The 24,896-nt window shown below is 41.2% G+C and overlaps 1 protein-coding gene and 1 long non-coding RNA gene across 3 annotated transcripts in view; one reads left to right on the top strand and one right to left on the bottom strand.

The window, feature by feature from the left end:
- LOC132416728 (uncharacterized) overlaps window positions 1–19,394 on the bottom strand; it is a 90,323-nt gene extending 70,929 nt beyond the window's left edge. The window contains exons 1-3 of one of the 2 annotated variants that reach the window (XR_009517699.1): window positions 19,322–19,394; window positions 15,119–15,268; window positions 10,296–10,726 (exon numbers count right to left, since the gene is read on the bottom strand). This is a non-coding gene — a long non-coding RNA (uncharacterized lncRNA). Of the gene's footprint in view, window positions 1–10,295; window positions 10,727–15,118; window positions 15,269–19,321 lie in introns of those variants that run through there. The other variant, XR_009517698.1, reaches the window with a different exon arrangement.
- A 3,715-nt stretch (window positions 19,395–23,109) lies between these two features.
- The window catches only part of LOC132417008 (protein VAC14 homolog), a 98,032-nt gene continuing 96,245 nt past the window's right edge, over window positions 23,110–24,896 (top strand). The window contains exon 1 of the mRNA XM_060000622.1: window positions 23,110–23,495. Coding sequence (XP_059856605.1) covers window positions 23,392–23,495 — 104 coding nt within the window. The 5' untranslated portion in view covers window positions 23,110–23,391. The remainder of the gene's footprint in view (window positions 23,496–24,896) is intronic.

The following is a 24,896-nucleotide window of genomic DNA, read 5'->3' on the forward strand; positions in this document are numbered from 1 at the left end:
GACAGGTTGGTGGAATTCACTGCTGCGGAACACAATAAATAAAAAAGAATGAAAAGAAATGAAGACAGCCTAAGAAACCTCTGGGACAACATTAAACCCAACAACATTCGCATTATAGGGGTCACAGAAGGAGAAGAGACAGAAAGGACCCAAGAAAATATTTGAAGAGATTATAGTTGAAAACTTCCCTACATGGGAAAGGAAATAGACACCCAAGTCCAGGAGTGCAGAGTCCCATACAGGATAAACACAAGGAGAAACACAACGAGACACATACAAATCAAATTGACAAAAATTAAAGACAAAGAAAAATTATTGAAAGCAGCAAGGGAAAATCGACAAATAACATAGAAGGGAACTCCCATAAGGTTAACAGCTGATTTCTCAGCAGAAAGTCTACAAGCCAGAAGAGAGTGGCATGATATACTTAAAGTGATGAAAGAGAAGAACCTACAACCAAGATTACTCTACCTGGCAAGGATCTCATTCAGAGTCAATGGAGAAATCAAAAGCTTTACAGACAAGCAAAAGCTAAGAGAATTCAGCACCGCCAAACCAACTCTACAACAAATGTTAAAGGAACTTCTCTAAGTGGCAAACACAAGAGAATAAAAGGACTTACGAAAACAAACCCAAAACAATAAAGAAAATGGTAATAGGAACATACATATTGGTAATTACCTTAAAAGTGAATGGATTCAATGCTCCAACCAAAAGACACAGGCTCAGTGAATGCATACAAAAACAAGACCCGGGCTTCCCTGGTGGCGCAGGGGTTGAGAGTCCACCTGCCAATGCAGGGGACACAGGTTCATGCCACAGTCCGGGAAGATCCCACATGCCGCAGAGCGGCTGGGCCCGTAAGCCATGGCCGCTGAGCCTGCGCGTCTGGAGCCTGTGCTCCGCAACGGGAGAGGCCACAACAGTGAGAGGCCCGCGTACCGCAAAAAAAAAAAAAAAAAAAAACAAGACCCATATATATGCTGTCTACAAGAGACCCACTTCAGACCTAGGGACACATACAGACTGAAAGTGAGGGGATGAAAAACATATTCCATGCAAATGGAAATCGAAAGAAGGCTGGAGTAGCAATACTCATATCAAATAAAATAGACTTTAAAATAAAGAATGTTATAAGAGACAAGGAAGGACACTAAATAATGATCAGGGATCAATCCAAGAAGAAGATATAACAATTATAAATATATATGCACCCAACATAGGAGCACCTCAATACATAAGGCAACTGCTAACAGCTATAAAAGAGGAAATCGACAGTAACACAATAATAGTGGGAGATTTTAACACCTCACTTACACCAATGGACAGATCATCCAAACAGAAAATTAATAAAGAAACATAGGCTTTCAATGACACAATAGACCAGATAAGATGTAATTGATATTTATAGGACATTCCATCCAAAAACAGCAGACTACACTTTTTTCTCAAGTGCGCACAGAATATTCTCCAGGACAGATCACATCTTGGGTCACAAATCAAGCCTCAGTAAATTTAAGAAAATTGAAATCATATCAAGCATCTTTTCTGACCACAATGCTATGAGACTAGAAATCAATTACAGGGAAAAAAACGTAAAAAACACAAACACATGGAGCCTAAACAATACGTTACTAAATAACCAAGAGATCACTGAAGAAATCAAAGAGGAAATCAAAAAATACCTAGAGACAAATGACAATGAAAACACGACGATCCAAAATCTATGGGATGCAGCAAAAGCAGTGCTAAGAGGGAAATTTATAGCTATACAAGCCCACCTCAAGAAACAAGAAAAATCTCAAATAAACAATCTAACCTTACACCTAAAGCACCTAGAGAAAGAAGAACAAACAAAACCCAAAGTAAGCAGAAGGAAAGAAATCATAAAGATTAGAGCAGAAATAAAAGAAATAGAAATAAAGAAAACAATAGCAAAGATCAATAAAACTAAAAGATGGTTCTTTGAGAAGATAAACAAAATTCATAAACCATTAGCCAGACTCATCAAGAAAAAGAGGGAGGGCTTCCCTGGTGGCGCAGTGGTTGAGAGTCCACCTGCCGATGCAGGGGACATGGGTTCATGCCCCGGTCCAGGAAGATCCCACATGCCGCAGAGCGGCTGCACCCATGAGCCATGGCCGCTGAGCCTGCGCGTCCGGAGCCTGTGCTCCGCAACGCGAGAGGCCACAACAGTGAGAGGCCCACGTACAGCAAAAAAAAAAAAAAAAAAAAAAAAAAAGGAAAGAAAAAAAAGCAAAAGAGGGAGAGGACTCAAATCAATAAAATTAGAAATGGAAGAGAAGAAGTTACAACAGACACCGCAGAAATACAAAGCACCCCAAGAGATTACTACAAGCAACTCTATGACAATAAAATGGACAACCTGGAAGAAATGGACAAATCCTTAGAAAGGTATAACCTCCCAAGACTGAACAGGAAGAAACAGACCAATGACAAATAATGAAATTGAAACTGTGATTAAAAATCTTCCAACAAACAAAAGTCCAGGACCAGATGGCTTCACAGGTGAATTCTATCAAACATTTACAGAAGAGCTAACACCCATCCTTCTCAAACTCTTCCAAAAAATTGCAGAGGAAGGAACACTCCCAAACTCATTCTATGAGGCCACCATCACCCTGATACCAAAACCAGACAAAGACACTACAGAAAAAGAAAATTACAGACCAATATCACTGATGAATATAGACGCAAAAATCCTCAACAAAATACTAGCAAACAGAATCCAACAACACACTAAAAGGATCATACACCATGATCAAGTGGGATTTATCCCAGGGATGCAGGGATTCTTCAACATACGCAAATCAATCAATGTGATACACCGTATTAACAAACTGAAGAATTAAAAACCATATGATAATCTCAGTAGATGCAGAAAAAACTTTTGACAAAATTCAACCCCCATTTATTACAAAAACTCTCCAGAAAGTGGGCATAGAGGGAACCTACCTCAACATAGCGCGTCCGGAGCATGTGCTCCACAATGGGAGAGGCCACAGCAGTGAGAGGCCCGCGTACTGCAAAAAAAAAAAATGCACAGAAATCTCTTGCATTCCTATACATTAATGATGAAAAATCTGAAAGAGAAATTAAGAAAACACTGCCATTTACCATTGCAACAAAAAGAATAAAATACCTAGGAATAAACCTACCTATGGAGACAAAAGACCTGTATGCAGAAAACTATAAGACCCTGTTGAAAGAAATTAAAGATGATACCAACAGATGGAGAGATATACCATGTTCTTGGATTGGAAGACTCAATATTGTGAAAATGACTATACTACCCAAAGCAATCTACAGATTAAATGCAATCCCTATCAAATTACCAATGGCATTATTTACATAATTAGAACAAAAAATCTTAAAATTTGTATGGAGACACAAAAGACCCCAAATAGCCAAAGCAGTCTTGAGGGAAAAAAACGAAGCTGGAGGAATCAGACTGCCTGACTTCAGGCTCTACTACAAAGCTACAGTAATCAAGACAATACGGTACTGACACAAAAACAGAAACATAGATCAATAGAAAAGGATAGAAAGCCCAGAGATAGACCCATGCACCTGTGGTCAACTAATCTATGACAAAGGAGGCAAGGATATACAATGGAGAAAAGACAGTCTCTTCAATAAGTGGTGCTGGGAAAACTGGACAGCTACATGTAAAAGAATGAAATTAGAACACTCCCTAACACCATACACAAAAATAAACTCAAAATGAATTAGAGACCTAAATGTTAGACTGGACACTATAAAACTCTAAGAGAAGACCATAGGAAAACCACTCTTTGACATAAATCACAGCAAGATCTTTTTTGATCCACCTCCTAGAGTAATGGAAATAAAACCAAGAATAAACGGGACCTAATGAAACTTAAAAGCTTTTGCAAAGCAAAGGAAACTACAGACAAGACGAAAAGACAACCCTCAGAATGGGAGAAAATATTTGCAAATGAATCAACGGACAAAGGATTAATCTCCAAAATATATAAACAGCTCATGCAGCTCAATATTAAAAAAACAAACAACCCAATCAAAAAATGGGCAGAAGACCTAAATAGACATTTCTCCGAACAGGACATACAGATGGCCAAGAAGTACATGAAAAGCTGCTCAACATCACTAATTATTAGAGAAATGCAAATCAAAACTACAATGAGGTCTCACCTCACACCAGTTAGAATGGACATCATCAGGAAATCTACAAACAACAAATGCTGGAGAGGGTGTGGAGAAAAGGGAACCCTCTTGCACTGTTGGTGGGAATGTCAATTGATACAGCCACTGTGGAGAACAGTATGGAGACTCCTTAAAAAACTAAAAATAGAATTACCGTATGACCCAGCAATCCTACTACTGGGCATATACCCAGAGAAAACCATAATTCAAAAAGACACATGCACCCTAGTGTTCATTGCAGCACTATTTACAATAGCCAAGTCATGGAAGCAACCTAAATGCCCATCAACAGACAAATAGATAAAGAAGATGTGGTGCATATATACAATGGAATATTACTCAGCCATAAAAAGGAATGAAATTGGGTCATTTGTATAGATGTGGATGAATCTAGAGACTGTCATACAGAGTGAAGTAAGTCAGAAAGAGAAAAACAAATATCATATATTAACGCATATATGTGGAACCTAGAAAAATGGTACAGATGAACCGGTTTGCAGGGCAAAAATTAAGACACAGATGTAGAGAACAAACGTATGGACACCAAGGGGGGAAAGCAGTGGCAGGTGGGAGTGGTGGTGTGATGAACTGGGAGACAGGGATTGACATGTATACACTGATGTGTATAAAATGGATGACTAATAATAAATAAAAGAGGGACACTACTAGATATTAAGTATTACAGACTTAGAGAATTATTATACCTAATTTCAAAACAGTATATGGCAGCAGCATAAGGGATAGCCATATAAATCAGCAGAATAGTGAGTCCAGGAATAGAATAATGCACATTAGGTTGATTGGTTTTCAAGAAAGGTGCCGAGGTATTTCAGAACTTCCTTCAGCATTCCTTATAGTGAAGACCTGCAGGCAGAAAATTCTCTAAGTTTTTACTTATCTAAAACATGCTTTATTTGGGGACTTCGCTGGTGGTCCAGTGGTTAAGACTCTGCGCTTACCCTGCAGGGGGCACGGGTTCAATCCCTGGTCAGGGAACTAAGATCCCATATGCTATGTGGCACAGCCAAAAAAATAAATAAAGCATGCTTTATTTGACCTTCATTCTCAAAAGATATTTTTGCTGAAGAGAGAATGAAGGTTTACAAGGGTTTGGTTTGGTTTTTTTTTTTTTTCTTCTCAATACTTTAAAGACATCATTCCTTTGGTTTCTGGCCTCTGCTGTTTATGAGAAAAATGAATGCCAATTCATACTGTTCTGTTCTATAAGTAATGTGTCATTTTACCCTAGATGCTTTAAATATTTTCTCTTAATCTTGGTTTTCAAACAGTTTGACTACAATCTCAAGCCTTGCTGTCATTTTGTTTGTATTTGCCCTGCTTTTTGTTGCACTCTGTAAATTTATGTCTTTCACCTCATTTAGTAAATTTTCATTGTCTCTTCATATTCTTATTATTGTTTTGCCCCTCTTTTGGCCTCTTATTCTGGCACTCAAATTAGGTGTGTATTAGATATCTTGATATTGTTCCATGTGTCACTGAGGCTCTGTTCACTTTTTTTTTAATTGGAGTATAGTTGATTTACAATGTCATGTTAGTTTCAGGTGTACAGCACAGTGATTCAGATTAATATACATACATATATATGTGTATACATTTCTTTTTCAGATTCTTTTCCCTTATACAAAATACTGAGTATAGTTCCCATCTGTTCACTTTTGATTAGTCTTTTTTCTGTTGTCTTCACATTGGATCTATTGGTCTGTCTCCAAGTTCACTAACTCTCCTGTTACGTGAATCTGCTGTTAAGCACATCTACTGATTTGGGGGGTGGGGGGGTGCTGTGTTTTTCAACTCTAGAATTCCCCACCACTTTTTTTTTTTAATAAATGTATTTATTTATCTATCTTTGCCTGAGTTGGGTCTTTGTTGCTGAGCGCAGGCTTTCTCTAGTTGCCCTGAGCGGGGGCTACCCTTCGTTGTGGTGCGCAGGCTTCTCATTGTGGTGGCTTCTCTTGTTGCGGAGCATGGGTTCTAGGTGCACAGGCTTCAGTAGTTGTGGTGCACAGACTTAACTGCTCCACAGCATGTGGGATCTTCCTAGACCAGGGTTCAAACCTGTGTCCCCTACATTGGCAGGCAGGTTCTTAACCACTGCGCCACCAGGGAAGTCCCACACCACTTCTTAAAAATAGTTTCTACTTCTCTGGTGAGATTTCCTATTTCTTAATTTATCACAACAAATTTCCCTTTATATTATTGAGCATACTTCTGATGTCTGCTTTAAAATCCTTATATTCTAGGGACTTCCCTGGCCATCCAGTGGTTAAGACTCCACGCTTCCACTGCAGGGGGCACAGGTTCAATCCTTGGGCAGGGAACTAAGATCCCACATGCCACACGGCCAAAAAAAAAGAGGCATAAAAAATCCTTATGTTCTAATTCAATGTCTCAATCGTGTTGAGGTCAGATTTCATTTATTGCCTTTTCTCTTGGACAAAATTCACATTTTCCTGTTTCTTTGTATGTCTAGATTTTTTCACTATATTTTGGACATTCTGAATGATTTGTAGAGATTCTGAATTATTTTGTGGTTCTCTGAAGAATACTGATATTTCTACTGCAACAAGCAGTTAACTAAGCTGAAGTCAAACACCAAACTGTTTTTCCTTTCATGGGCAACAGTTGAAGTATCTGTTCAGATCTTTTGGATTTACCTGGACTGCCTGAAAACAGTCTCATGAATGCCCAGTTCAGGGGTCAGGTGATGATACGGGTGAGTTTATAAACAAAATTTAGAGCTCCCCTTTGTGATTCTGTCATTTCCTTACTCACTTTCCAGCTGCTGAGGTCACCCCAAATCCTGCTCTCAAAAATCCTATTTAAGTTTTAGCTTGGCCTGCATATTGGAGTAATAAATGTGATACACATGGGAGATTCATGCAGTGCCATTCCCCTTTTCCAAACAGATACTCCTCCAGTTTCTGCCTGCTTTTGGTTGTTCTCCATTTTATTCAAGTAGTTAAACTTCCATCTTTTTGACAGATTATAATTGTTACCACAGAAGGGTTGTTCAAAAAGGTGGTACTCCTTCCTTACCAGAATCAATGGTAATTCAGTTGGGAGAGGTAAAAATGGTACTAGAAGAAATGGATATCCATATGGAAAAAGTGAATCTTAACCCTCCCCTCACACAAAAATTAACACAAAATAGGGCTTCCCTGGTGGCGCAGTGGTTGAAAGTCCGCCTGCCGATGCAGGGGACGCAGGTTCGTGCCCCGGTCGGGGAAGATCCCACATGCCATGGAGCGGCTGGGTCCGTGGGCCATGGCCGCTGAGCCTGCGTGTCCAGAGCCTGTGCTCCGCAACGGGAGAGTCCACAATAGTGAGAGGCCCGCGTACCGCAAAAAAAAAAAAAAATTAACACAAAATAGATCAGAGATCTAAATACAAAAGCTGAAACTATAAATCCCAGAAAGAAAATCTTTGTGACCTTGAGGTAGACAGAGATTTCTTATGACACAAAATGCATCAATCATGAAATTATAAACGGATAAACTGGACTTCATCAAAATTAAAAACTTCTCCTCTAGAACAAACATCATTAAACAATGAAAATGCAAGTCTCAGACTAGAAGACATTCTGAACATGTGTAATTGACCAAGTACTTTTATACAGAATATATAAGGAACTTTTATATCTCAATAAAAAGAAGACAAGCCAGTTCTTAAATTGGCAAAAGATTTGGAAAGACACATCCTGAACACTACCTGAATACCCAATGAACACATAAAAAAATGGTCAATGTCATTAGACACCAGTAAAGTACAAATTAAAACCACAAAGAGATGTAAATATCCACTAGAACAGTTAAAATTCAAATAATTAATAGTTCCAAGTGTTGACAAGGATATGGAGAATTGCAACTCTCATACATTCCTGAAGGGAACATAAAATCATATAAATACTTTGGAAAACAGTTTGACAGTTTCTTATAAAATTGAACAATTACTGTGTGATCCAGCAATTCCACTTCCTAGATACTTAACCCAAAGATTGCATACAAATGTTCACAGCAGCTTTATTTATAATGGCTTCAAACTGGAAACAATCCAAATGTCAATCAACATATGAATGGATAAATTATAATATATAAATATAGATACAGAAACACCAGGGAATTCCTTGGTGGTCCAGTGGTTAGGACTCTGCGCTTCCACTGCAGGGGGCACAGGTTCCATCCCTGGGTGGGGAACTAATATCCCGCAACACATGCGGCGCAGCAAAAAAAAAAAAAGAATTTCTTTCCATAGAAATACCATAATACTGATGCACACTAAAATAGGAGTTAATGTCAAAAACATAATACTAAGAAACCAGATACAAAACAGTACATACTGTATAATTTCATTTATATGACATTAGAGAAAGTCAAAACAAATCTATAAAGTCAAAAAGCACAATAGTGGTTGCCTAGGGTTGGAGGGGAAGGGATAGAAAATGACTGAAAATGGAACAAGAGAACTTACTGGGGTAAAGGGAGAGAATGGGGAAGAAGCTATATCTGAGAAGAGCTGATCAAGAATTTTACAAAACTGGTAAAAATATATCAAGCCATGATTCAACCCTACAAAAGGATAAACAGTATGCATTATAAAAAAATATATAAGCCTAGGCACATCATAATAAAACTACTGAAAATCAAAAAGGGAAAGGCTTAAACAGAGTCCAAGAGGTAAGTTCCTTTTAAAGGTGTAGAAGTAAGTCTGATAGCTAACTTGTAAGGAAAAACAGTAGAGACCAGAAGACAATGGAATTACACCCTCAAAGGGATGGGAAAACCAAACTATCGATCCATAACTGACAAAACTACCCTTCATCAATGGAGGTGAAATGAAGACTTTTTTCAGATATATGAAAAATTATGAGACTCTGTCCTCAACAAATCCATATTCAAATAAATACTGAAGGGCATTCTTCAGGCAGAAGGAAAATGATCCCACCAATGGAAGCTAGGAGAGGAAGGAATGAAAAGTCACAAAAAAAAGGTGAATCTACAATAACGGTAACGTCATAGGGGATTTTAAACATCTAGAAAATTAAAATATAAAATAATAGCAAAATATGAAAACATGAGTGTAAATGTAAGGCAATGATAGATTTGATAAATCAAGAATATAGAACAGAGGGGGGAAGTGAAATTATTTTAAAAATCAATCCAACAAAAAGCAAAAAAGAAAAAAAATGAGACAAATAATAAGATGGTAAATATCAAATCAACATATTTTTAATTGTTAATATGTTAGTAATCATATTAAAAAAAGAAGGGCCAGGGACTTCCCTGGTGGTCCAGTGGGTAAGACTCGGCATTCCCAATGCAGGGGGCCCAGGTTCTATCCCTGGTCGGGGAACAAGATCCCACATGCATGCCACAACTAAGAGTCTGCATGCCACAACTAAAAGATCCCGCATGCCGCAACTAAGACCTGGCACACCCAAAATAAATAAATAAATAAATAAATTTAAAAAAAAAAAAAGAAGGGCCAATTGCAGGGATCTGATTTCTAACCACTTGACTCTTCAGGACCCCAAGACCTCATCTCTTGAGGCTGTATGCCTCTAAAACTCAAGCTTCGGGACTTGCCTGGTGGCACAGTGGTTAAGAATCCGCCTGCCAATGCAGGGGACACGGGTTCGATCCCTGGTCCAGAAAGATCCCACATGCCGTGAAGCAACTAAGCCCATTCGGCCCAACTACTGAGCCTGCACTCTAGAGCCCACGAGCCACGACTACTGAAGCCTGCGCCCCTAGAGCCTGTGCTCCGCAACAAGAGAAGCCACCGCTTGCCACAGCTAGAGAAAGCCCGTGCACAGCAACGAAGACCCAATGCAGCCAAAAATAAATTAATTAAAAAAAAACAAAACTCAAGCCTCTTTATTACTGAGACCTGTATCTCCTTACTCTCAGTATAGCAATTTGATCAGCCTGCAGGCTTACTGCTCTTTTCTTCCAGCACTTTGTTTCTGGACCCTGGGGACTTTACTTTTTTATATATATGTTTGTAGGAGAGGGTATTTTAGGTTATCTTTTCCTCCATTATGCAAAAACAAAAAATCTTACCTGCCCAGTGTTCTTCTTTTAATTTATGTCTCACCAAGCAAGCACAGTAGTCATTTGCATTTTAAAGTATTTTATTGCTAATTGCTGTAGGGAACTAGGCAGTGACTAGCAAAAGTAATGAAGATGAAGAATGTATTAGGACAGCAATGACAAATTACCATACAAACTGAGAGGTTTAAAACAACAGAAATTTATCCTCTCTCAGTTCTGGAGATTACAAGTCTGAAATCAAGGTAGCAGCAGGGCCATGCTCCCTCTGAGGACTTGAAAGAAGGCTCCCTCTTTCCCTCTTCTTAGTTTCTAGTGGTTGCCAAAAATCCTTTGTGTTCTTTGGTTTGCAGCTGCATAATTCCAATCTGTTTCCATCATCACATGGCCAGAATCTTCCCTCAGTGTGTGTGTGCTCTCTGTGTCTCTATTCAAATCTCCTTCTTCTTTCTCTTATAAAGATACCAGACACCGGATCAGGACCCACCCTAATCCAGTATGACCTCATCTTAACTTGGATAAAATCTTCAAAAACCTTATTTCCAAATAAAATCATATTCACAAATAACAAGGGTCAAAGACTTAAACATGTTTTGGGGCGGGGGGGACACAATTCAACCCACACCAGAGACTGTCTCTAAATTTAAGAAGCTGTACAGAGTTCTAATAATTTCTATCCATATTCTGCAGGTCTGGGTTTCTGGAAGTCCCTTGGGCCTCCTGTTTGCTTCATTTCTCTGTGAGTAGTGCTTTTTAAATGACCCTAGCACTCTGAACTTACAACTCCTATAAAGCCCTCTCTACAAAAATTTATCTTTCCAGGTAACAGGCTTGATGGTGTAGTTAGAATAAATTCCTATCCTCCTTGAGGGCAGGGATCAAACCTTTATAATTCCCTAAAACCAGAATAGGAACTGATACCAATAAACTAGAAACCATTCAAGTTACCCTCGTTTCAGCTGTGTTATCTGTTTTTCATGGGACCTCCTGATTAGATGATTACCTTTTAACTGAGCTCCTCTGCCATGTAAGAAAGATCTCCTTATGGCTTTTCCTCACACCCCACATCCTTGTTTTCCTCCGAGACTACTTGATTGACTTCTGAGAGCAGAACCACTTTACAAAATATGCATTAGTGAAATTGCGTTCAGGTCATCATGCTTTACATTTTTGCTTGGTGTAGTATTTCCAAAGGAAACCACAACTTCTTTAAAAGAAGTTATATGATTACGACTTCGTGAATGCAAATCAGTCTTCCCCCAATATCCTTTTCTCAAGTGGTCGTTATCTATCCTCAGTGGTACATTAGCTATTGTGCTTTGTTTTTTTATTAGAGTCGTCAGGGCTTATTTTATTTCATTTTATTTTATTTTTTTGGCCGCGCATGCCGCATCTTCGTTCCCCGACCAGGGATTGAACCCGCCTCCCCTGCACTGGAAGCATGGAGTCTTAACCACTGGACTGCCAGGGAAGTCCCTGTGCTCTTTTGTAAGGAGAAAAATTTTACCTTATTTATTCCTTCCAGGTTCTACCTCCATTTTGTTGTGTCCTTTGTATTTTCTTATAAAAATTATTTGAGGGGGCTTCCCTGGTGGTGCAGTGGTAGGGGGTCCGCCTGCCAATGCAGGGGGCGTGGGTTCGTGCCCCGGTCCAGGGGGATCCCGCGTGCTGTGGGGCGGCTGGGCCCGTGGGCCGTGGCCGCTGGGCCTGCGCGTCCACAGCCTGTGCTCCGCGGCGGGAGAGGCCACAGCGGTGAGAGGCCCGCATACCGCAAAAAAAAATAAAATAAAATAAAAATTATTTGAAATATTCTAAAAGCAAAAATCAAGTAAAACTAACTCCTATATACCTATCATACAGCTTAAGAAATAACACATTGCCAAATACAGCTTAAACACACTATAAATTCTTCCTTAATGACATTCTTCCTCTCTTGCCCTCCTCCACTACAAGTAAATGCCACTAGTTATCTCCACAACTAATTACTACCTGGAAACTGATGTTTATGATCCCCATGTTCAATTTTATACTTTTAATAAATTATATTGTGTTCTACAACATATTTTTAAACTTTAATTTGGTATTATACCTGTTAGAGATTACTCTGCAATCTTTTTTTTGCTCAAACTATGACTGTGAGGTTCATCATACTGATACATATTTCACTTCATTATTTTAATACCTTCTTCACTTTTTCATTCTGAGAGTATGCAACCATTCCTATATTCATTCGTCTACTGATGGACATTAAGTTAGTTTCCATGTATTTGCAATTATAAACAATGCTATTTGAATAACCCATAAATGGATCACAACTAGTAGTTTTTTCCTTTTCTTTGAACAGCCTTATTGAGATATAATTCACATACCAGAAAATTTGCCTTTTAAACTGCACAGTTCAGTAGTTTTAGAATATTCACAACCTATGCAGCCATCACAAGTATCTAATTCCAAATATTTTCATCATGACCCCAAAACCCCATGTCTACTCCAAAAAAAAAAAAACCCCATACCCACTCCCCATTCTCCCCTGTCCCAGTGCCTGGCAACCACTAATTTACATTCTGTCTCTATGGATTGCCTATTCTGGATATTTTATGTAACCAGACTCATACAGTATGTGGCCTTTTGTGACTGGCTTCTTTCGCTAAGCATACGTCTTCAAGGTCCATCCATGTTGTCGCATGTACATTAATCTGATTGTAGTGATGATTTAATGGGTGTATCCATATGCCAAAACATATCAAACTATGAATTAATTATATGTAATTTGCTGTAGTTAATTATAACACAATAAAGCTGTCCAAAAAATAGGCAAAAGATTTTAATAATGCTCCACCAAAGGAGATATACATATAGAAAATAAATACATGAAAGATGCTCTACATCATTGGTCCTCAGAGAAATGCAATTAAAACTACAATGAGGGAATTCCCTTGTGGTCCAGTGGTTAAGAATTCGCCTTCCAATGTAGGGGATGTGGGTTCGATCCCTGGCTGGGGAACTAAGATCCCACATGCCGGTGGGGGGCAACTAAGCCTGCGTGCCGCAACTAGAGAAGCCCTTGTGCCACAACAGAGACCCAGCAGAGCCAAAATTTTTAAAAAAAATTTTTTTCAACTACAGTGAAACATCAATATACACTGATAGAATGGAAGAGTTAAATTTAAACTACTAACATCATCAAGAGCTGATGTGAATGTAGAATAACTAGAACTGTCATGTGCTGCGGATAGGAAAACAAATGGAATAGCCACTTTGGAAAAAAGTTTGGCAGTATTTTAGAATGTTAAACATACACTTATCATATGACCTAGTAGTTTCATTCCTACGTAGTCACCCAGCAAAAATAAAGATCTACGACCTGTAGGCAAATGGTTAGAGCAGCTATATTGCTAATAGCCAAAGCCTGGAAACAACCCAAATGTCCATTAACTGGCTAATGGATAAACAGATTATGGTACATATGTATAATGGAGTACTACTCACACATAAGAAGGAATGAACTACTGATACATGCAACAACGTGGATGAATCTTAAATTCATTATGCTAAGTTAAAGAAGCCAGACATAAAAGGCATACAGAATTCCATTAACATGATGCTCTCAAAATGCAAACCTATAGTGGCAGATATCAGATCAGCAATTGCTAGAGGATAGGTATGGGGTCTGAGAATTGATAAAGGAGCATGACAGAACTTTATAAACTTACAGATTTCTATATCTTGATTATGGTGGTAGTTTACAACTGTTTACATTTATCAAAGCTCTAAGAACTATATTCCTAATAAAAGTGAATTTTACCATATGTAAATTAAGCTTCAATAAAACAGACTTTTTTAAAAAAGCAGCAGCCAGGAAAAAAAATAAAAGACATTACATACAGGAGAACAAAGATAAGAATGACTCCAAATATCTAACGAAAAACCTCCTCTCTCCCTGGATCAATAGATTTTGACTTACTGGGAGCTGGAAGGGAAGGTGAGGGCTGGGTTTGGTGGTCTTGGAGCCATGCAGTTTCCAAAACAGAAAAGTCTCCAAGATCCAGGAGCCACCGACCCCGCTGATAGTTCTGGACCCTTTGTCAGAGAAGTGCACATGTACACAAAGTTTTGTACTCAAGTTCCTCTCTCCTCCACTTCCCTACCCTCCAGTTCATCCCTGGATCTCTGCTCCCTGGGCTGAGGGTTTAGACTCATTAAAGGCAGTCCATTCACTCACATCAATTCCGTGACCCACAGTCGTTGTCACAGTATCTTAGCTCTGGAAGGTTCTCAGAAATCAACTTGGTTTACCCCTTCATCTTAAGGAGAAGCGTATGTTCTAGATGAAAAAAACTGCCTGAGGTCACATAGGGAATTAATATTTTTTTGGCACAAAACATGGTTCCTTTAAGATTAATTTTGCAGGTACATTCCCACACATTTTCTTTTGGGTGCACACAAATGCCCTCATGGGCTTCTCCCATGTGTTCTGTTTCTTTGTCTGTCTTTTCCTACTCATCTCCTACGTTTCCCTGTCCAAAACTGATTGTCATTTTGGGTCCAGTTCTCAGGCCCCTCCTTCTATGGTCACATGCCGCTACTCCCACTGTTCTCAAAACACTTAACCTTAAGCCCCAAGTGAGGCTGAGGTCAGAGCTGACTCTAAAGAGGAGTGGAGTAGTGGGGATTGATGCTTTGAAAGATGTGGAAGAGACAAGATTCCAAACATCTAGGCAAGGAACTGGATGTGACAGAGGTAAGGAAGGAAAGGGCCAAGTCGGCCATAATACAAAACATGAGTCACACCTTTAAGGAATATATATTAACTAAAAACATTTTCAAGTTAAAAAAACACTTACAGGGATTCTCTGGCGGTGCAGTGGTTGACAGTCCACCTGCCGATGCAGGGGACACGGGTTCGTGCCCTGGTCCGGGAAGATCCCACATGCCGCAGAGCGGCTGGGCCCGTGAGCCATGGCTGCTGAGCCTGCGCGTCTGGAGACTGTGCTCTGCAACGGGAGAGGCCACAACAGTGAGAGGCCCGCGTACCGCAAAAATAAATCAATGAATTTAAAAAAATAAATTAAAAAAAAAAGTATGAAGGATCCAAGGGCCAAGAATAAATAAGGCAAACAACAACTTGGTATAGGGAGTAAGGGAAGCAGTTACCCTATTGGATATTGACTTATTTTAGCACTAAAGTACTTAAAACACTGCTATATGTGCAGAGCTAGACACATGTGATAGACTAGAAAAGGTCAAAAACAAAACACATATATATTGAAGCTATATGGGAACATGACATTATCCAATTGGTGAGGAAAGGATGTCATATTTCAGGGGTTGGCAAAGTTTTTCTGTTAAGGGCCAGACAGTAACATATTAAGCTTTGAAGCCCATATAGTAAGTCTCTGTCACAACTACTCAACTCTGACGTTGTAGCACAAAAACAGCCAGACAACAAGTAAACAAATGGATGTGCCTGTGTTCCAACAGAATTTTATTTACAAAAACAGATGGTGAGCCAGATTTGGCCCATGAGCCAAGGTTTTCTCAACAGCAACGGAACAATGAAAGGGTTCTGGTAAAAGCTATTTATCACATCATACACAAACTAAGTTTCAGGTGAACTAAAGTTCTACTGTGAAAAAAATAATGCTTGACAATAGAAATTATATTCAGGACACGTTATTTTTTCACAATAAAAATTATTTTAGGGTTTCCCTGGTGGCGCAGTGGTTAAGGGTCCGCCTGCCGATGCAGGGGATGCAGGTTCGTGCCTGCGTACCACAAAAAAAAATAAAATAAAATAAAATTATTTGAAATATTCTAAAATATTGGACGCGCTGGGCCTGCGCGTCCAGAGCCTGTGAAATTGCGTTCAGGTCATCATGCTTTGCGTTTTTGCTTGGTGTAGTATTTCCAAAGGAAACCACAACTTCTTTAAAAGAAGTTATATGATTACGACTTTGTGAATGCAAATCAGTCTTCCCCCAATATCCTTTTCTCAAGTGGTCGTTATCTATCCTCAGTGGTACATTAGCTATTGTGTTTTTTTTTTTATTAGAGTCGTCAGGGCTTATTTTATTTCATTTTATTTTATTTTTTTGGCCGCGCATGCTGCATCTTCGTTCCCCGACCAGGGATTCAACCCACACCAGAGATTGTCTCTAAATTTAAGAAGCTGTACAGAGTTCTAATAATTTCTATCCATATTCTGCAGGTCTGGGTTTCTGGAAGTCCCTTGGGCCTCCTGTTTGCTTCATTTCTCTGTGAGCAGTGCTTTTTAAATGACCCTAGCACTCTGAACTTACAACTCCTATAAAGCCCTCTCTACAAAAATTTATCTTTCCAGGTAACAGGCTTGATGGTGTAGTTAGAATAAATTCCTATCCTCCTTGAGGGCAGGGATCAAACCTTTATAATTCCCTAAAACCAGAATAGGAACTGATACCAATAAACTAGAAACCATTCAAGTTACCCTCGTTTCAGCTGTGTTATCTGTTTTTCATGGGACCTCCTGATTAGGTGATTACCTTTTAACTGAGCTCCTCTGCCATGTAAGAAAGATCTCCTTATGGCTTTTCCTCACACCCCACATCCTTGTTTTCCTCCGAGACTACTTGATTGACTTCTGAGAGCAGAACCACTTTACAAAATATGCATTAGTGAAATTGCGTTCAGGTCATCATGCTTTACATTTTTGCTTGGTGTAGTATTTCCAAAGGAAACCACAACTTCTTTAAAAGAAGTTATATGATTACGACTTCGTGAATGCAAATCAGTCTTCCCCCAATATCCTTTTCTCAAGTGGTCGTTATCTATCCTCAGTGGTACATTAGCTATTGTGCTTTGTTTTTTTATTAGAGTCGTCAGGGCTTATTTTATTTCATTTTATTTTATTTTTTTGGCCGCGCATGCCGCATCTTCGTTCCCCGACCAGGGATTGAACCCGCCTCCCCTGCACTGGAAGCATGGAGTCTTAACCACTGGACTGCCAGGGAAGTCCCTGTGCTCTTTTGTAAGGAGAAAAATTTTACCTTATTTATTCCTTCCAGGTTCTACCTCCATTTTGTTGTGTCCTTTGTATTTTCTTATAAAAATTATTTGAGGGGGCTTCCCTGGTGGTGCAGTGGTAGGGGGTCCGCCTGCCAATGCAGGGGGCGTGGGTTCGTGCCCCGGTCCAGGGGGATCCCGCGTGCCGCGGGGCGGCTGGGCCCGTGGGCGTGGCCGCTGGGCCTGCGCGTCCAGAGCCTGTGCTCCGCGGCGGCAGAGGCCACAGCGGTGAGAGGCCCGCATACCGCAAAAAAAAAAAAAAAAATTATTTTAATATAAAACATCCAAAAAATTAAGCCACATAAATTATTTTAACTCCCTGTTGATCAAGAGTTTTATATGTATAACTGATTCACTTTGCTGTACACCTGAAACTAAATCAACTATACTCCAATAAAAAATTTGTAAAAATTGAATATCAACTTGAACTCTGAAATAAGAATTTTCCTACTTTTTATGTTAACTCAAAAAGATATAAAATCTTACCAATTTTCTTCCTGTATGCCTGTGTGCCCATACCCTCATCTGTGAATGACCTTCCTGTAACTTTAGAAAGCTTTTCAGTGTCTTCCCTAAAATTCTTAACTCAGTGCTCATTTTGAAGCTATGCTACTAATGTATCTGAGTAGGATCCTATGGGGCCTTCCCAGCACAGATTCTCCCCTCCCCCATGTCCTCCACCTGCCTCTAGTTTGTAGAAAAGCTTCAGCCTCCTAGGCCTTCCCCAAGTCCCAAAGAACAAAATTTAATCAGAAGTGAGAAAAAACAGAAACAAAGGATAACAATCAAGCAAGACAAAATAATAATAGTTCAGCCATAAAACAAAGTCAAGGACCTTTAGCTCCTCAAGGGAGGAACTCAGATAATGTTCTGAGCTATATCTTTCGCGCTCTTTTGCAGATGCTGAAACACACACCAGGTGGAAGAAGTTAACTGCATGCTGACCCAGACCAGTTGGAAGCAGAAGATTTAATGATATCGACTCCCAATTACCTCACCAACAACCAATTAGAAGAATGTCCATGAGCTGATCATACACCCCGCAACCCTCTCTCTCATCCTGTCTTTAAAAACCTTTCCCTGAAAGCCATCAGCGAATTTGGGCCTTTTGAGCATTACCTACCTTGACTGCTTGCTTGGTGCGTGCAATAAATGCTGCACTTTCCTTCACCACAACCCAGTGTCAGTAGATTGGCTTTACTATGCACGGTGGAGCAAATACAAGTTTGCTTTGGCAACACTAATACAACTGCTTCAGCCTTCTCAATCCCCACTTCCTTGAGAACTACAAATCTTAAAAGAACTCAAATTAAACGACGGCCATTTTTTACAAGGAAGACACTTAGCTACTTTGGCTGTTTAACTACTTCTACTTTTTAGAAAAATAGAAATAAACCTCTAGAACTGGACTGAAGTCCTTCGGATATCCATACTTCAAAGTGGACTTTAAAACTCCCTGAAATTGGTATAAAATTTCTATGCGTCATATTCGAGTCAACAACTGAGACAAGAGCTTACATTTTTGTAGCGCTTTATACCGCGCTTCAAGTTGCTCAGGAGTCTTTTCCACACTGTCAAGGGCAGGTAAAAAGTTTCTGATAGTGTTGGTGATGGAGAGCCGGAGCAGGAGGCCGGATGGAGGTCGGGAGAGTCGGATGGAGGTCGGGAGAGTCGAGTACGCTTGGGGGAGGTGTAAGCATAGCAGGGTCGGAGGGTTGCTACTGGGGAGGGAAGGAACTGAGAGACACCGCGAAAGAAGAGGAAAAGGGAGCGTCAGGAGGAGCCTCCCTCCAGGGGCGACAAAAGAGGGGCGGGCGCGTTGTCTCTGACACGCGAGGAAAACGACGTGATAGAAGAACCTAGAGGCTGCGAGGAAGCGAACAGAGGGGCTGCCTCAGGGAGGGAAGCAGCCCGGCTGAAGCCCCCCATCTCGAGGCGGCTTGTTTGACTCAGCGTCCCTGCACCTCGGCCGCCCTTATCGTCCTTCTCCCCTCAAGGTCACTCACCACCGAGTTTGTCGGCTCCAGCAAGACGCCCAGCTCCACTCCGCACCTCACGAACTCCCGGCGCCACAAATTCAAATATGAGTTCCGGAGTCCCGCAGCCCGGAAACTCTCCCAGAGTGAAGGACGGATGGACCAATCGAAGCCCGGCTGGCTATAAATATAAAAGGAGATGGGCGGGGCTAAGGGATGGGGTGGGACCAAACAGCGTTACCACGACGACGGCTTCGGGTGGGCGGGCTGTGGTGATAATGGCCAGAGGGCGAGACTCGGCGCGAAAAGCGGTCCTGTTAGGTGGTCCAGGTGGTTTGGGGCTGAGGCCGTCTCCTCAAGAGTAACCGTGGGCCTGTGCTGCGGTCACGCCACCGGCCTCCGTTTCCTTTAGCCTTCTCTCTCACCAAACGACTTTCCTGTCCAGTTATAAAGTGAAAGCTATTTCCCCAAGGTAAGCGTGTAGTACCACCACCCCTTGTTGGGTAAGGAGTAACAGAAACTTGAGTCCACTTTGTCTCCCGGGGAGCGGGTACTAAAAACAGAAAAGGGTGAAAATGTGGATTTCTAAACATTTAGTAATTTCTTACCGTGTGAATTTTTACTGTATCGTGCACATTTAGTAGTCTTTAAATATTGGGTGCAACTTGAGTTACAATTAAATTTACCATTCTAGTTCTTTCTGACCCCAAAATTCCATCTGACCGGTTAACGAACAAAGACCTGAATTTTTAAATTTTCTGTAACAGTCTCAAAGATTCTCTACCTTAAATTCTTAATCTCACCTAAATCTGAAGGCAGATGGTAAAATGGGCAGGTGCTTTGAGTCCAAACCGTTAGAAGAATCAAACTAATTCAGCTGAGGCTCCTCCTTTCTTAGATCATCACTTGAATCTAAAATAATTGAAACCAGATGCCGAACATGGTTCAATGTGTATCTCATTCAATGCTGATGGTCTCACAGAGGTCTCATTTATGAAAGAAAGTAAACGTTGAAATGATGGGGGAGAAATAAGGCTTTCTACAGACAAGTAGTTCTTAGAAAAAAAAAACCTTACAGCTTTGAAACACATCTTGTAACAAACCACAAAGTTGTTGTTAAATTCTTGTCTCCAAAATCTAAAAGAAAACTTCAGCAGAACTTACTGGCTTATCAAGTAGAATTTCTTCCTCTATACTTAAGGCAGAGAAGCATTTATGAAAGCTTAGATCTATATGTGTTTAGATACCTGCCAATCCTTTTCTTAAAATTCCATCTTCAAAACCCCCTGCTAATGAACCAGCCAGCTGCATCTTCATCTGGAGAGTCAACTGGGGAAAGAGTCTCTTCCAAACTCTCTCAGTCTGTTGACAAAATTCATTTCCTTGCAGCCATTTGAAGTCCCATTTTCTTGGCAACTGACAACAGGGGACCATTTTTAGCAACTAGAGACCATTCTCAGGTCCTTACCAAATGACCTGTCATAAACAGTTACTGTTGTTACTGTTGACTTCTCAAGGTCAGCAGGAGAATCTCCCTCCCACTTAAAATCTCTTCTAATGGCTTTTAACTCCGCACATGATTAGGTCAGACCCAGTCAGAATAATCTCCCTTTTTAGTAACTCACAGTCAGATGATTAGGGGCCTCAATTACATCTGCAAAATCTCTTCTATATAACGTAATACTTGTTAGAATGACAGTCCATCATATTTACAAGACTCAATCACAATTGAAGGGAGGGGTTTTAGGGCATATACCTAAAAGGGAGGGATCTCAGAACTTAGGGGCCATCTCAGAACTCTACCCACCTATAGCCCCTCACTTGTGTCCCATAGATTCTGAGCTGTGGCTTGAGAATAAAACTCCATTTTCAAAACTGTTATAAGCTTTAAGTGAGTGCTTTTCACTCAGAAAAAAGTACCACCAGTGTTATGTTCACATTGTTAAAAAAAAAAAAAGAACAAGCCCAAACTGAGTCACTCACTTGTGCTAAACCCACATCAGCAAATCAAGACTTAATATCTAACCTAATTGTAGTTTCAGCTTCTCCCAGGAATGTGACTTTTAACTAGTTTATCTGAAATTACCTGATCAGCTCTGGTGAGGTAATCTGCATGATAAACACCCCCCTTCTCCAAAGGATGGTGACATACCTGAACCCATCCACTTCCTTCCCAGCCCCCTCCCCCTTCTGCCTATAAAAGTCTTTGAAGCTCTTTGAAACTCCTGTCTGCTAGATGGGATGCTGCCAGAGTCATAAATTGTTGAATAAATCCAATTATATCCTCAAATTTACTCAGCTGAATTTTGTTTTTTAACAATATTAGTCCTCATTGGGTTCCACTGTGATATAGCCTTGTCCTAAGTTCCTGTCCGCTGCGGAAGCTTATGATAAGGAGCTCTGATGCATCTCCCTGTTACTGTATCTTTAGCCACACTGAATCAATAAAGTGCTTTTAAAATTTTTAGCACATAACTTCAATTTCTGTTTCAGGATTTAGTGTGACACTTCAAAGCACTTGGAGGGGCTGCTTTCTAGTGGATCCATCTGGAGGCCTGCAAGCAACACATTTGGGGCTTCTGCTGTCTGTAACCCAGCCCTCCAAGGTAGCAGAGCATGATAACACATCCTGAGTCCCAAATGGTGGGGTGACAACCACTGTTGGTACCTGAGATTTTAGGTGGTAGTATAAGCAGGTAGAGTAGGGGGTCCCTGGAGAAAGAGTACCAGGCAAGGCTTTCTTGACATAAGAGAAGTGGCCTAAGCTGTTTTGTGACCTAAATCTGGCCACAATGCCTGCCCTGGAACAGGTCTCAGTAATCATTAAGGGAAGTAAGGGAATGCAAGAACAAAGGAAAAGCAGTCAAGTAAAACAGTTCAACTATAAAACAGAGTCCTAGTTCCTCCTCAAGGGATGTACATAACAATCTGATACGGTCTTTGAGTCCTGCAAGAACTAAGGCCCCCACTTAGGAGGAGGATGGAATGATGACGTTGACCCTCGTGACTTCAATCAACTAAAGCTTGGACTCGGTCGACTGTGGCCCGAATTCTATGCTGAATTCTCCACTGCTCAAGCCCCTTCATGAATACCCATGTACCTTTAGCTTAAAACGTCCCCAAATTTGCTGTTGGGAGAGACACTGCTTTGGCAGAGATCACTGGTGTTCTCCTTACTTGCTGCAAGAAATAATAAATGCTTCCTTCTCCCTAACTTTGGCTTGGTTGTGACTTTTGGCTCAATACCCACCAAGAGGTGAACCCACTTTTGGGGTCACAATAGACAGATTATTCTGTTTTTAATTGCAATTCAAACCCATGATGATAGGGCATAAGCAAGGCTAAAGTAGGAATTTAAAATTTTTTTAAATTCGTTGATTAGAGAAAATATTTTTTAAATAATAGTACAAATGGCTAGGATATGGCAAAAATCAAGATGGTGTTACTCTAATTTGGGAATCATTGGCATATGAGAAACTGGCTGGTGACTAAGCAGTGGATGAAGTAGTGGATTCAGTAGATATAGAATAAATTATGCTAACCGAGTCAGGCTCCAAGAGCCCCTTCGTTCTCAGGAACGTGTACAAAAAGAAGCCCACCATGTTCCAAGCCTACCACGTGCAGGCAGTGGAGTACATGGTATTCACGCCCTATTAAGCAGGCCTCAAACCGTGGGGGTCTACAAGCAGGAGTGAGATGGGAGAAGGTGGAGCCTTGTGGGGGCGTGGCTAATCCACCTGCGGATGCGTGCGGGGGCGTGGCTGGCGAGGGGCGGGTCCTAGCGGCGGAAGGCGGAAGTCGGTGCAGAGTCACCTGATCTGAGTAACATGGCCGCTGCCCCATGAGCCCGGCAGGTGCTGGCCGGGAGTGGGTCTCGTGAGCTGTTTGGCGGCCAGGGGCAGGGGTACGGAGACGGGATCCAGGCCCGGGTTCCGAGGCGGCGCGCGGCGGCGGAGCGAGACAGGCGGACCGGGGCGGCGTGGTCCATGAGCCGGCGCCGGAGGCAGCGCGGAGCCGCAGACTCCCCTAGCCCCGGCGCGGCCCGGGCTGCCGCGGGCTGAGGAGTCGCGGGGCTCCGGGGAACGCCCCGAGCTGACACCATGAACCCCGAGAAGGATTTCGCGCCGCTCACGCCCAACATCGTGCGCGCCCTCAATGACAAGCTCTACGAAAAGCGGAAGGTGGCAGCACTGGAGATCGAGAAGTAAGAGCCGCGGGCACCCGGGTTGGTCGTGGAGAGCGGAGCCGGGACTCGTCCTGATTCTGCAGGGGTCCCGCTCTTCCGGGCAGCTCCTCACGCCTTTGCAGCCAGTGTTGGTACTCCAGGTTTCAGGCCCTTAGGGCCGTGCTTAAGAGCAGGAGATTGGCAGTCCCAGCTTTGCTTCTGACTGTGTGACGTGGGCCAAATTATTTAACCTCCTGGTACCCCGAAGGGGCTGCCGTGAGAACGAAGCAACGAAATGTATGCGTGGTGCTTTGCACAGTGCCTGGCACATGGTGCGTCCTCAGTGTGGTCTCCATGCAAACAAGCAAATCAGAGAGTGACCTCTGATGGGAGGGAGGTAGGAAGCATGAGAATTTGCTAAGGATGTTGACCTGCCTCATTTCTTACCCAGCTTCTGAGAAGTGAAAGGGACAGTAAGTTGACCAAGTGGAGAAATAAGCCAAAACCTCAAGGCTCAGAAGGGCTGTTTATCTCTGTCATATCACGCTTCCCTGAAAGTGAAAGAAGGAATTATTCTTGTTTCTGCACTCTTACTACACGTACAGCAGTACCCTCTTATCTGTGGGGGATATGTCCCCAGACACCCAGTGGATGCCTGAAACCTTGGATGATACCAAGCTCTATATATACTATGTTTTTTCCCATACATACGTATGTATGGTAAAGTTTAATGGTAAAGTTTAAGCACAGTAAGAGAATATCCTAATGACTGGCATCACTAGCATTGCACTTTAGGGCCATTATTAAGTAAAATAAGGGCTATTTGAACATAAGCATTGCGATACCGACAGTCGATCTGATAACCCAGAAGCTACTAAGTATGTGGGTATCATATACAGCATAGATATGCTGGAGGAAGGGCGACTGATGTTCTGGTGGGATAGCACAATATTTCATCTCACCACTCTGAACCGCATACAGTTTAAAACTTAGAAATTGTTTATTTCTGGAATTTTCCATTTAATATTTTCTGACCTGCTGTTGACCATTGGTAACTGAAACTGGATAACGGGGTTCCATTGTATTTGTAACCATGATCTGACATTTTCCTTTTTTTTTTTTAATTATAAAACAAGGTATTTAACTGCGAACATTAAGGTTTTTCTGCTGTTATTTTACATTTGTATTTTTTTTTCCAGCCAAATCGTTGTGATAAAGTCTGGTGGGTGGGTAATTTCAAAAGAGTAGAAAGAGGCAGGCTGTGAAACTGAAAGAATGCCAGTCTGGGTGTCAGGAAATATGGATTGTAGTTTTGCCCTCTCTAATAGGGTAGCCACTGGCCATGGGCGGCTATTTACATTTAAATTATTGAAGATAAAATAAAAATTTTATCCAGTTCCTCAGTCACACTGCCCATATCTGACATGTTCAATAGCCACA

The sequence above is a fragment of the Delphinus delphis genome, chromosome 20 (genome assembly GCF_949987515.2).
Source record: "Delphinus delphis chromosome 20, mDelDel1.2, whole genome shotgun sequence".
NCBI lineage: Eukaryota > Metazoa > Chordata > Mammalia > Artiodactyla > Delphinidae > Delphinus > Delphinus delphis.